The following is a 15,206-nucleotide window of genomic DNA, read 5'->3' as shown; positions in this document are numbered from 1 at the left end:
AATTATAAACCCTCACCTGCTATCTTCTCTGCTGGGCCGCATTTATTACATTCCGTAGAAAAATTCAAACTTCATTTTGCTTTCTTTTTCTTTGTTTGTTTGATGTAATGATGTTGTTCTGTTTTATATTGTTTTTTTCTTGTGCTAAGTCCATAGGCAATTATTATATTTGTAAATAATGAAATTTATTTTCACTTTACTTAATATAAAATATTGTTCAACTAATCTTTTTTTATTCGCGTAAATATATAAAATGAGCCGACTAAATAAATCAACTGATCGATTTAGAAACCGAATCAAACAAATTCCTTGCATCTATGGATATTTTTCTTAGTTTTGCTTGAAGTTTCAATTTATAACTAATGATATGAAAGCTAATTACTTGTTTATTTACAAAATATTTATTAATATTCTGATTTATTTGATTGTTTTGGTTTATTTTACTTTCAATATATTGTCTAGCTCGATCCTAAAATCTAACTTGTACTTTTAAATCTAACCCAATCAAATAAATAACAAAAATGAACTATTTTAACAAAGTTATGTTTGTTTATAAAAATTAACCAAATCATTTACATCTCGTGAGCGGATTAGGTTCAATGTTCATTGGATCCAAATGCGCTTCATTTATACTCTGGGAGTGGAGTAGGTCCAATGTTCATCAGATTCAGCTTGAGTTCGATGCAGCTAATTACAACAAAAATAAGATAGTATTTGTGAGGGTAAAAAGTGATTTTTCGCAAGGGAGTACCGTCATAAATGTGTTTTTTTTTTTCCTGCGAATAGTGTCTACTTTGTTGTTGTTAACGCTTCCATTTGATCACCTTCAAGATACATGTGTATTGCTTTAATATATATGTATTCCTACTTCACTATTCGTGCAGATCAAGCATGCAAGTATCTTGAAGCGAGCCATACAACCTATTGAACTCAAATTAAATTCGATAGGCATCTGACTGAGTCCGTATCCTCTCCGATACTGCACCAAATTACATACATGGATCACTATCCTAACTGAGCAATTAGAATTCAATGTCTATTGTAGATATAGATAATATGTATTGAGATTCGTACTTGATTAATAAACTCTCTGTATTTATAAATTCTACCCGTTTGTTATCGAACTGATCTCTGAATTCCATATATGAATACTATACGTTTTGACAATGAATAAAATCGTGTTAGCCCTTGTTCATTGTCGGCAGTTATCACATGTGCGCGTCAGTTAGTGGTCCCCCGTTGTACTTTTTTTTGTCATTTAGTGCGGGAGACAGGTAGGAGACGGAAAGGAGATACTGTTAGTCGATCCCTTATTATTTTATCATATATTGTAATAACACTTGATAGCCACTAAAAAAAAAAAAAAATCTGAATTCCATCCGACCAACCCTTTTTCCCTTTAAACCTCTACCAACATGGATTAATTCAACTGCTTAATTCTGAACGAATTTTGATGACTTTGAATGAAGGGTTTAGGTTTTGTAACTGCACGTGGCGTCATCTGATTTCTGATAGATATCTAAGTTAGTGTCTTTTAAAAAAAAACAAGCATAGGCCCGAACCAAAAATAGACATCCATAATTAATTGAATCAGATTTAAATTGTTAGGAATTAGTTATCAGTCAATTCGATCATGAGGGCTCCACTAATTTAGTGATTTTGACTTGCATTAATTGCATACCCACATGGCCACATGCATGCATTAATGTTGACCTGTTAATATATATTTCAATAAAGTTTACCAAATTTGACCTGTTAATTACGATTTCAAATTTATTAGTTTCAAGTAGAACTAGATCGAATTAATGTTCTTAACCTAATTAAGTTTTTGTATGATCGAGCTTATTAATTAACTTCAAAATCTATTGAATTGGCTTGTAATTAATGACGAATTCAAACCATGCATGTTGAAATTGATCTACTTAATTAATTTATTGAATGATGCATTTACATATACAATTTTATAAACTTCCAAATTAGTTTAGTACAAAGTTAAACAATTAAAAAATAATGTATTAAAATTAACTTATATATAAATATATTTTTTTATAACCACTTAGCTTTATACTAAATTAATTCTAAAATTTATAAAGTTTGTATGTAAACACATCACTCATTAAGTAGATCCATTTCAATTTTTATTTGAATTTACCATTTAAAATCAATTAGATAAATTTTGAAATGGCTTACAAACAAACTTGGTGAGCTTAAAAACACCTAATATTGTACTCTATTAATTTATTCTTAATTTACAAATCTATATATATGTATACATATGCTATGCTTGATTGCTACTTAAATTATGATTAAGTTATTTATTCCATCTTACTTCTCTTATTTTACATTTTGTTTGACAAGTTAAGTTATGACTTAAATTAATATTTATGAAGAAAAACAAAGAAATTGAAATATATATAATTCTTTATCTATATATGATAATGGACGTTGCATGCCGGATATGTATGAAATAAGTTAACCTTCCAAAAAATGTGATTTTTAACTTCATCATAACTCCATCTTACTTCTCATATTTTATATTATTTTTTAACAAATTAATTGTGAAATAAGAATATGCAACTTTTACTTCACAACTAAATATATATGAACATAGATTTTGAGATCTAATATATACTTTCTTTAGTAATTCAATAAAAAAAAGCTACTATTTTTGGTTTTTTTTTAACTAATTGACAGTTATTTATTTAATTATGTACTAGTATTTAAAGAGAGTACGTAACTGTACTCGAATGGAATGATGGTAGCTAGAATGACTTGTTTTAATTAATTAAGACCCTAGCTAATACTTTCTTTAATAAAGATATATACACGTACGTGTTTGTATTAATTGTTGATACTTTATGAATTTCAATGACATAATTAATTAATTAATTAATATATAGAAATGAAATGTCATCCAAAAAATCTTGTACCAATAATCATCAATATCAGTTCCAAATTAAAGGACAAATATTCCCCTAATAGAAGTTGGACCGGAGCTGATTAATTAAAAAGGAGAATTATATATATGGAATTAGCTTGCTCTAATTAATCAATTAAGTTTTCAAATTTAATTTCCAGCGCCATATGTATGTATATATATATCCTGCACAAATGACTAGAGGTCAATTATTAGGGTTACCTAGCTAATTAATTCCATGCATATATATTCTCCATATAATTAATCTGCTCAGAAATAATTAATAATGATGACGTCCATGATCAGTTCAATCATATAATTAATAATTAATTTCAAATTACATCTTTAAAATTTGAAAATAAAATTTTACGAATTAAATAGGTAGGACAAACATATTTTCTCATACACAAGTACACAACCCAATGAAAAAACTAAACTAAACTAAGGACTTCTCATTTTAGTGAGCATTTCAATAATATTTGCCAAATTTGAAGTGAAATAAGAATTGCTTTAGTATCCTTCACTATTATTGTAATTGAAGTGATATATATATATATATATATACACACACACACATGAAAGAGTCCGGCTAATACATTTATATAAAAACTTCACCAGCAAGTGCACGCTTATAAGTCAAATATTAGTTTCAAAATTCAAATAGTCGATCCAAACCGTTCAACATATGATCTTTAAGTTAGTATGTGCTTGGTGATCAAATTTTATATTTTTAAATTTTTTTTTCTATTTTTCAGATAGATACAAAATTATATATATATAGAGAGAGAGAGAGATGGGCTATGGTGCATTGCAATGCATAGGCCATGGTGTGCATTGGACCATAAATCACCGATTAAAAGTCCAAATGACCGATCCAAACCGTTCATCTTGTTCTCCATATTAATATGTGCTTGGAGACCAAATTTTATATTTTTTGGAATTTTTTTACTATTTATTAAGCCACTTTGAAAATCGCTGATCCAACGGTGACTGTTTGGAACAGTAAAATCAGAAACCACCGTTGGATCAGCGATTTTCAAAGTGGCTTAATAAATAGTAAAAAAATTCCAAAAAATATAAAATTTGGTCTCCAAGCACATATTAATATGGAGAACAAGATGAACGGTTTGGATCGGTCATTTGGACTTTGAATCGGTGATTTATGGTTCAATGCACACCATGGCCTATGCATTGCAATGCACCATAGCCCATCTCTCTCTCTCTCTCTCTCTCTCTCTCTCTCTCTATATATATATATATATAGAGTTGGGCTATGGTGCATTGCAATGCATGGAGGGGTTTGTGCATTGGATCATAAATATAAAATTCAAAATCCAAATGGCCGATCCAAGCCGTTCATCTTGTTCTCCATATTAATATGTGCTTGGAGACCAAATTTTATATTTTTCTGAATTTTTTTTACTATTTATTAAGTATTTTACAAAATTGTTGATCCAATGGTGGCTGCTGATTTTACTGTTTTGTTAAGCCACCATTGGATCAATAATTTTGTAAAATACTTAATAAATAGTAAAAAAATTCAGAAAAATGTAAAATTTGGTCTCCAAGCACATATTAATATGGAGAACAAGATGAACGGTTTGGATCGGCCATTTGAATTTTGAATTTTAGATTTATGGTCTAATGCACAAACCCCTTCATGCATTGCAATGCACCATAGCCCAACTCTATATATATATATGAGTATGGCTAATATAACATTAGTGTCATTTAAGTTTATATAACACCAATTCCAAAACCTATCAAATCGAGTTCAAATGGCGAATCCAAACCGTTCAAACCAATTAACTTTATGAGTGATGCGTTTACATGCAAACTTTTTATATTTTTGAGTTATTTTAGTATCAAATCAAGCGGCAAAAAAATTGAAAAATGAATGTATTAAATTAACTTAAAAACTCACACATTTAGAGGGAAACATGTTTTCCGTTTTCATGTCTTGATCACATTAATTTAACTCTATATCCTTAATTTTTCGTTTTTCCAAAATTTTACTTTTTAATTTTGAAAATAATCATTGTTTCCTTAACGAAAATTTGGGATCTGAAGCCTTTGACACAGACAGTCAACCAACCAAGCCTTAATTAATTAATTAATTAATTAATTAAGCTCTATATAAAGCCTCATGGATCCACCATTTCAATCACAACACTACTTAATTAATTCACACACTAAGAAAGTTCAAAATCCATACACAGTACTCCACATTAATTTAATTCCTTCCTCAAATTAAGTCCCAAACCAATTCAATCATCAATGGCTGGCTTCAACATCCATGCAATCGCCGCTGTGACCGTTGCCATCCTTCTCCTGACCGCACCACATGCCGCAAATGCAGCGGTCTCATGCGGTCAAGTAGCATCTTCCCTGTCCCAATGCATGTCGTATGCTAAGACTGGGCAGGGCCAACCCCCTGCGGCGTGTTGCAGCGGCATTAGGGGCCTTAATTCAATGGCGTCGAGCAGTGCTGATCGCCAAGCAGTGTGCAATTGCCTCAAAAACTTTGCCAAATCAACCAGCATCAATGCGGGTGCTGCTGCGGGCCTCCCCGGCAAGTGCGGAGTTAGCGTGCCCTATTCCATCAGCACCTCCACTGACTGTTCCAAGTATACTTAAATTAATTAATTAAGTAATTGATAAGCTTGATCGAATAGGTGGTAATTGCAATTATATATAATTAACACATTGATAATTAAGTTCTAATTTCTTTGCTCTATATATATTAAATTGCAGGGTGCACTGAAGTTAAGTCAGCAGATGATCAGCAGAGAATAGATTACACACTTGGGGAATTATATATATGTATGTTTGTTTATCATGCATGGTTAATGCATATATATCTTTTGTACCTTCATGCCATGTGCATGCTAGTTCTATGTATTAATGTTGTATAATTTCCTGCTATATATATATTGCTACTGCTGTTGTATGCAGTGAGAGTTTGTACGGATGTTATGAGATAATAATTAATAATAATGATGATGATATATATTGATTTACATATATCTCCATTTTACCTTTAATTTGCTTTTACTTTCGGATTATTTAATTTGTTACATCATAACAGAAGAACTATATATATATATATATATATATATAGAGTACGGCTAACGCGCTTCCTCTAGCATATGGGCCGAAATGCTTCCGGTGGAAATTTGAAATTTCAAAATTCAAAAAGTCGATCTGAACCGTTCATCTTCTTCTCCATATTAATATCTGCTTGGAGACCAAATTTTACATTTTTCTGAAATTTTTTACTATTTATTAAGCCACTTTGAAAATTGCTGATCCAACGGTGGCTTGCCAAACAGTAAAAATCAGAAGCTACCGTTGGATCAGCGATTTTCAAAGTGGCTTAATAAATAGTAAAAAAATTCAGAAAAATGTAAAATTTGGTCTCCAAGCAGATATTAATATGGAGAAGGAGATGAACGGTTCAGATCGACTTTTTGGATTTTGAAATTTCAAATTTCCACCGGAAGCATTTCGGCCCATATGCTAGAGGAAGCGCGTTAGCCGTACTCTATATATATATATATATATATATATATATTAGCTCACTTTTCAATCAAAGCTATAGAGGTTTTAATTTGATAAACAACTAAAGCACCTAAATGACAATATATGTATATACACTTGCCCAAAGGAGAAACCTAAAAGTAAGCTTTTCCAAGAATATATAGATATTGTACAAAAATAAATTCACCAAGAATGGCTCGCGTTTTAATTATATATGGCGACAATTGACATAGATGTGCCACTAACATGTGTAAAATCTTAACAGGAGGGGAGAAAAAAAGTTTAAAAATAAAATAAAATGAAAAGTAAAGTAAATAGCTGAATTAATGGGTAATTTTTTTTGTTGATTTCAGCGTTTGATATAGTGACAAAAGTTAATGTTTTTTAAAAAAAAAGAAAAGTATGGTAGAAGTTACTAGCATGATAAAAGATAATGTTGTTTTATGTAAAAAGTTGTGGATTCGAAATTCGAATAATAAAAGTATTTTTTTATATTATAATTTGAAAAGTTAAATCTCCATTTTAATTTTTTAAAAACAGAAAAAGAAAAAAAAAGTAAAGTGGAATAGATTGAATTAGTAAGTTTTTTTTAGTAATTAAAAGGTTGTAAATTTAAAAGGCTTAGCAACAGAGCAGGAATACATATTTTAATCATCTTTACCAAAAAAAAAAAAAAAAATTTAGGAAAATTGAAGGTCTACTAGGAAGGTGCCTGGTGGCTGTGGTCTGTGGGCCTCGGCCGGTCTCAAGCATCTGCTTGCCTTTTGTTGGAAAATTTTATAAAAAGGATTTGTTTTTTTTTTTTAATTAAAAAATATCAAACAAAATATTATATTTTCAAAATTATTAATCAAAGGTTTAAATAGCGTTTATCGCGTCATAACGGACTGATTAAAAAAACAACACTATGTCCAAATAGCGCCGCTATAGTATGGAATAGCGCGCTATAGCACTGATAGCGCCATATCTTTCATGGTCTGAAAACGCTATAGCGGCACTATAGTGCGCTATTTAGAACCTTGTTATTAACAAAATGTTTTGGCGGTCCAAACTTTTCTCCTCTCTTTCTTTATTATCTATCTTTCATTTATTCTCATTCACAAGGACGGATCTATATATAGCTTAGGGTGTGTTCAACCACCTCCATAATTTAGAAAATGGTAATCATGTTTATTAAAATTTATTTGATTGTTTATTTATTTTTTCAAGTTTTTATATAGTCCAGTCTCTGCTTATAAATTATCACATGCGTGCTTGTAGCCTAATTATTAGAGTTTTAATTTGTTATTATGAAAACTTGAGTTAAAACTCCAGTCATACATTATACATTTTAAATAGTAACCCCTCATTTAAGTTTTTTTAGTTCCACCCTGCTCATTTTTCATATTTGTTTGCTACTAAAATTTAATGACGATTGAGTTTTTTTTTCTCTTTATATTTGTTATGACTAAAATTAATTTTTATGAAGAAAAGAGAAATTGATAAATTTGTCCTTTTTTATTTATTTTTTTATTTTTATGATAACGAGCTCATATGGAGTACATTAATTTGTCTAGAGATGTGATTTAACTTACTCCGTCTATCTTATTCCTCATGTTTACATCTTGGTTAACAACTTAAGATGGAGCAAGTAGCTTATTTTACCTCTTATATATTCCACAATTATAAAATATGATCATTAAATTTAAGGATGTAATTAATTAGAAATAAAAATGTTATTCCATGAAAAGTTATTGTTCTGTTTTTGCAGAATAATTAATGGAAGTATATATAATAGAAGAATGCATTAAGTGCATCCTGAGAGAGTTTTTAGCCTCTCCTAGCTTGTACGTTGTTCGCTATATATAACTAATTCAAAGCATATATATATATATAGGAATACATATATCATACATGCCTAGCCTATCTCAGATACTAATTAAAGATTTGACAAGGGACCATTTGAAGTTTTAAAATATTAAATTAGTCTTCAAATTTGTAATTTACCAGTATTCATTGCACAAATTAATTAACAGTTAAATCATAGATATAGAGTGCTAGCTGGAGGTGAGGTGAAGTATTAATTCTTAGACTTCCTTTTTACTGATAGCTCTGCATGCTACATGAAATCTTGATGAATTTGAATCAAAGAATCAATGTTTGGTAACTGCATATATATATATATATATATATTAAAACAAAGCAAGCAAAGGCCCCAACCATATATAATTAATTGAATCAACTTACTTGATTAAAATTGTTAGGAATTGGTTATCAGTCAATTCTTCTGGGCTCCATTGCAGAGACACGTAAATGAACTAAACTAAACTAAAGACTTCACATTTAATTGGTGAGGATTTCAATAATGTTTGTTTTGCCAGATTTGAATTGAAATAATTCAGAATTGCTTTAGCAGCCTTCTCTATTGTTGCAATTCAAGTGAAATATATATCTGAGAATACACATAATTTTGCTATTTTTCGTAACTAATTTTTTGTTTGTTAATAATCCAACTTAATTGCTTCCAAACTTAATTAGAGGCTCGATCAAAAGAAATGCTACAAAATACAAATTTAATTTCCAGCATATATATATTCTCCATTTAATCTGCTCAGAATTAATGATAACATCGATATATCACTCCTATTATATAATTATTCAACTTTTGCTCTGAACTCGAACTTTTATTTAAATATATACATAATTAATTTGAAATTAAATCTTATTTTTTTTAAAATATAATTTTAATTAGATAGGGATTAATGCAGGATTTTAATCCATTTTAGATACAGACAGATAACATTTATCGTTAAAAATGTTTTCCGCTTTTAGGTCTTGAAAACATTAATTTAAATCTATATCCCCTTTAGTTTTCGTTTTCCTAAAATTTTACCTTTTAATTTCTATAATTTTAATTTTGAAATTAATCATTGTTTCCTTAACAAAAATTTGGGATCTGAAGCCTTGACATAGACAGTCAACCAACCAAGCATTAATTAATTAAGCTCAATATAATATATATTTTTTTATTCTAAGGCCCTTAGGCATAAATTAAGCTCTATATAAGGCAGGCTCATGGATGCACCATTTGAATCACAACACACACTAATTAAGAAAGCTCAAAATCCATACACACTCCACATTAATTCAATTCCTTCCTCAAAGTCTTAATTAACCAACTCAATCAACAATGGCTGGCTTAGACATCCGTGTGGTCGCTGCTGTGACCGTTGCCATCCTCCTCCTGACCGCACCACATGCCGCAAATGCAGCAGTCTCATGCGGTCAAGTGGCATCTTCCCTGTCCCAATGCATGTCGTATGCGAAGACTGGCCAGGGCAACCCCCCTGCAGCGTGTTGCAGTGGTATCAGGGGCCTGAATTCAATGGCGTCGAGCAGTGCTGATCGCCAGGCAGTGTGCAATTGCCTCAAAAACTTTGCCAAATCAACCAGCATCAATGCGGGCGCTGCTGCGGGCCTCCCCGGCAAGTGCGGAGTTAGCGTGCCGTATTCCATCAGCACCTCCACAGACTGTTCCAAGTATGTAAATATCATACATGCATGTTTAATTATGCATCTATTCAAAATTTATAACTTTTATTTATGCCTATAAGACTCTAATTAATTTATGACTTTGGATTGGATAATTTCTTTACACTTTACAATCATATTTATTAATTAATAATATATACTGAATATACAGAAGTAAGTATTGATCAACTAACGCATGTCTCTTTATCTGCAAATTTCAAAAAGTTGAATAGATTTCAATTTTCATATTTATCTCTCTAATAACCTTCTAAATTGAGCGAGATTTTTTTAAAGGTCGATTGGCGATTGCCAAATTGGGGGTTGAGTGCATATACCAAGTTTCCTTTAGGGGGAAAAGGAGAGAGAATATATATTATATATACAGAGTTGCATATATATATGCATAAAACATAAACTAATTAGTAGTTGATAAGTTAATTTGAATAGGTAGTATTAATTAATTGCAAATATATGTAATGTAAGACATAGATAAGTTCTAATTCATTTCGTCTAAATTGAATTGCAGGGTGCACTGAAATTGAATCATCAACCAGGCAGAGAAGATTACATACTTGTTGGGGAATTATATATGCTAGCTAGCTAGCTAGTTCTATATATTAATGTTGTATAATTTCCTGCTATATATATATATATATATATATTGCTAGCTACTTTTGTTGTATGCAGACTATGCAGTGAGTGAGTGTTTGTACGGATATTGTTATCAGATAATAATAATAATAATAATAATAATAATAATAATAATAATATTGATGATGATTTTGATATACACATATCTCCATTTTAGCTTTAATTATTTGCTTTTACTTTTGGATTATTTTGTAAGTTGATAACAAAAAAACTATTAATTGTCTCACTTTTCAATCAAAGCTATTGATGCGAACATTAATTATATATGTGGATATATAATTTTAATTTGATAGACAACTAAAGCACCTATATGACAATATATATATATACACTTGCCAAAAGGAGAAACCTAAAAGTAATTAAGCTTTTCCAAGAATAGAGTTTGTCCCCAAAAAAAATAAATAAATTCAGCAAGCATGGCTCGCTTGTTAATTGGATTTATTAATTGTGTGGTGCAATATATTAATCATATGGTTCTCAAATGGCGCATGTATAAAAGATCATCCTAAAGTCTAAACAGGATCAGCGAGAAAAAAATTAAATAGACAAACTGAAATATGAAACGTAAAGTAGAATACCTGACTTGGTAAGCTTTAATTTTGTTTGATCGAGCGACGAAAGATAATGTTAATTTATATGTAAAAGATCACGGATTTGAAATTGAATTAACTAGTCTTTTTTAATATTGTAATTTGAAAAAGTTAAATTTCCATCTTAATTTCTTAAAAAAGAAAAAAAAAAAAGTAAAGTGGAATAGATTGAATTAGTAAGTTTTTTTAGTAATTAAAAGGTTGTAAATTAAAAGGCTTCGCAATTAATTATAGAGCAGGAATACATATTTTAATCATCTTTCTAAAAAAAAAAAAATAAGGAAATGCAAGGTCTAATATTTTTCGATGGTCCAGAATTTTCAGATTAAGTGGTTTTCTATCTATTTTAAAAAAAATAATAAAAAAATTCTAAAAAATATAAAATTCGGTCTCAAATACATATTCGTATAAGAATATATGTTGAACGGTTTGAATTGACCGCTATGATTTTAAAAACAAAAATATTGATTCATATTACGGACCTCTTCATAGTACCATAGACTCACTCTTAAGTTGTTTTCTTTTTATAATTGTCATGAGTTCAATTAATTTGTGAAGAGAGAGAAATTGAAAAATTAATATTTATTTATGATAGGGAGTTCATGTGGAGTAAACTCTAGACAGATTGGTTTACTCCGCATGAATGATCTCTATCATAAATAAAGAATAGTTTACTCTCCATTCATCTTATTCCTGATGTTTTACGTACATCTCGTTAACAACTTAATTAAACTTGAGCTAGCAAGGAGTTTATTTGACCTATTACTCGACTATGAAAAATCATCATTAAATTTAGAATAATTATTTCTGTACCCGCGCTACAGTACCCGCATTTAGAGGAATAATGCATTATGATCCCCACTAATTATATTGTGTCCACTAATTATTATTCTTAAAAGATATTATATAGTCTCAACTAATTATTATTCTAAAATTTCAGCAGCACCCTTTCAAAGCCTCGGCACTAATTCCGCGTCAATATTTCTCTAACAAAAATAGTTGACTTCATACAAATAAATACTTCAGTGCATAGATATAAATACTTTCAATACTTAGATATTAATATTTTCAGTGTCATATGTAAAAAGAGGAGGGATCTAATTACAACATTATGACAGTTTAGGTCCCCACAAGCAGTTATGTAAAAATTACAACATTGTTTACTATATAGATATAAATACTTGTGTTCTTTGAACTATATACTTCAAGATTTGACTATTAATATTAAAAAAAAGTTATAGATCTGGAACGATTGCGGTCCCCACAAGCAATTATGGCAGTTTAGGTGCGGGTACGACGTCAGAAATTAAAAAAAAAAGGTGCGGGTACGATTATTTAAAAATAATTAATTTATCATTTACATTGCTTACTATATAGATATAAATACTTGTGTTCTTTGAACTATATACTTCAAGATTTGACTATTAATATTTTAAAATAAAGTTACAGATCTGGAGCAGTTGCGGTCCCCACAAGTAATTATGGCAGTTTAGGTGCGGGTACGACATCATAAATTTCAAAAAAAAGTGCAGGTACGATTATTTAAAATTAATTAATTTATCATTTACATTGTTTACTATATAGATATAAATACTTGTGTTCTTTGGACTACAGACTTCAAAATTTGACAATTAATATTAAAAAAAAAGTTACAGATCTGAATTACAGTTATGACAGTTTGGTCCCCACAAACAATTATAACAGTTTAGGTGCGGGTACTGTAGCGCGGGTACTCATATCAGCTTCCTTAAATTTAAGGATGTAATTAGGAAATATATATATATTCTGATGTTGGAAAATTTCAGTACAAGCAGAATAATGAAACTATACGTACAGAATAGAACAATGCGTTAAGTGCATCGATCCTCAGAGATATTTATTACCTCGATCTCGTTGTGCGTTGTTCGCTAGCTTGTGAATTCATCAGATGCATGCATGATATCTATTTTCGATCGTCTATAACTAATTGCAAGCATATATATATTGAGCCGTAGCACGGGAGGCCACTATGCTATCCATAGCACCCCAGCCTAACTCTATATATATATATAGGAATACATCGATCATATATATATATTCCTGTTGACACACACGTGGCAGCCCTGCAGCTGCACATTAATTACTTAATTATACGCAAGTGATAGCTAGCTAGCTAGGGTGTAATGGTGTATGGTACTATATATCGATCGATCTCATCTGCATATATATGCGTACGTACGTCTTGTTAAACAAATTACATTAAAAGCATAACCCCGAACCACAAATAGACATCCATAATTAATTCAATCAACTTAAATATTTAAAATTGTTAGGAATTGGTTATCAGTCAATTCTTCACGGCTCCATTATTTTTAAATTTAGGATATGATCAATCGAAGCCTTTCACACATACAGTCAACCGTTACGTACCAAGCTATATATATAGCCTTAATTAATTAATTAATTAATTAATTAAGCAAGCTCTATATAAAGCCTCATGGATCCACCATTTCAATCACAACACACACTAAGAAAGTTCAAACTCCATACACAGTACTCCACATTAATTTAATTCCTTCCTCAAATTAAGTCCCAAACCAATTCAATCAACAATGGCTGGCTTCAACATCTGTTCGATCTCCGCTGTGACCGTTGCCATCCTCCTCCTGACCGCACCGCATGCCACAAATGCAGCAGTCTCATGCGGTCAAGTGGCATCTTCCCTGTCTCAATGCATGTCGTATGCGAAGACTGGCCAGGGCAACCCCCCTGCGGCGTGTTGCAGCGGCATTAGAGGCCTGAATTCAATGGCATCGAGTAGTGCTGATCGCCAAGCTGTGTGCAATTGCCTCAAAAACTTTGCCAAATCAACCAGCATCAATTCGGGTGCTGCTGCAAGCCTCCCTGGCAAGTGCGGAGTTAGCGTGCCGTATGCAATCAGCACCTCCACTGACTGTTCCAAGTATGTACATATATATAATACATGCATCCATGCATCTCTATGCATCATGAATATACATAATTACTGTATGACTCATGCATGTCTATAAGATTCTAATTTATGACATTAATTTGATTGTATAATTTCTTTACAACCAAATTTAGTATTAATATATCATGAATATACATAATTAATTATTTACCAACTATATATTGCATGTCTCTTTATCTCTAAATTAAAAAGAAGTTGAACAAAATTTTCATTTTTCAAATTTATCTTTCTAATTACCTTTCTAAAATTGAGGTTAATTTTCTGAAGGTCGATTGGCGATTGCCAAATTGGGGGTTGATCGAGTGCATATACCAAGATTCCTTTAGGGGGGAAAGAAGAGAGAATATGTATATAATACAGAGTTACATATATGCATACAACATAAACTAATTAATAATTAATAAGTTTGAACAGGTGGTATTGCAAATATATATAATAGATAAGTTCTAATTCATTTCGTCTAAATTAAATTGCAGGGTGCACTGAAATATAATTGAATGATCAGCCAGGTGGAGAAGAGTACATACTTGTGTGGAATTATATATGCTAGCTTTCTATAGCTAGCTAGTTCTATATATATAAACCTGTTGTATAATTTCCTGCTATATAGCTACTGCTGTTGTATGCAGTGAGTGTTTGTACGGATTTTATCAGATAATAATAATAATAATGATGATGATGATGATGATGATGATGATTTTGATATACACATCTCCATTTTAGCTTTAATTTGCTTTTACTTTTGGATTATTTTGTTACTTTATAACAGAACAACTATTATCTCACTTTTCAATCAAAGCTATATATTGATGGGAAGTGGGAACACACACACACAAATATATGTGGATATATAATTTTAATTTGATAGACAACTACTACAACAGATCCGACTTGCTGCGACCGGTTTTCCGGTCGCAGAAAGCCCAAGCGCTGGTCGCAAATAGTTATAACGGTCGCTGAAGCTCAATTTCGGTCGCTAATAATCCGGTCGTTGTAAGCTTTGTCGCAGATACTCGTTTGATGACGT

General features: G+C 30.7%; 1 protein-coding gene and 1 pseudogene across 1 annotated transcript; both read left to right on the top strand.

The window, feature by feature from the left end:
- Nucleotides 1-5,194: 5,194 nt before the first annotated feature.
- LOC144563650 (non-specific lipid-transfer protein 2 pseudogene) lies at nucleotides 5,195-5,554 on the top strand (annotated as a pseudogene).
- A 3,977-nt stretch (nucleotides 5,555-9,531) lies between these two features.
- Nucleotides 9,532-14,859, top strand: LOC144563105 (non-specific lipid-transfer protein 2-like). The gene is made up of 3 exons (XM_078312496.1): nucleotides 9,532-9,976; nucleotides 10,494-10,565; nucleotides 14,732-14,859. The coding sequence occupies exons 1-2, from the start codon at nucleotides 9,627-9,629 to the stop codon at nucleotides 10,501-10,503; spliced, it is 360 nt and encodes a 119-aa protein (XP_078168622.1). The 5' UTR covers nucleotides 9,532-9,626; the 3' UTR covers nucleotides 10,504-10,565; nucleotides 14,732-14,859.
- Nucleotides 14,860-15,206: the final 347 nt, after the last annotated feature.

Source organism: Carex rostrata, chromosome 12 (assembly GCF_964058835.1).
Source record: "Carex rostrata chromosome 12, lpCarRost1.2, whole genome shotgun sequence".
Classification (NCBI taxonomy): Eukaryota; Viridiplantae; Streptophyta; class Magnoliopsida; order Poales; family Cyperaceae; genus Carex; species Carex rostrata.
Note: the sequence above shows the minus strand (reverse complement) of the source record. Positions and strands in the feature narration are given on the sequence as shown.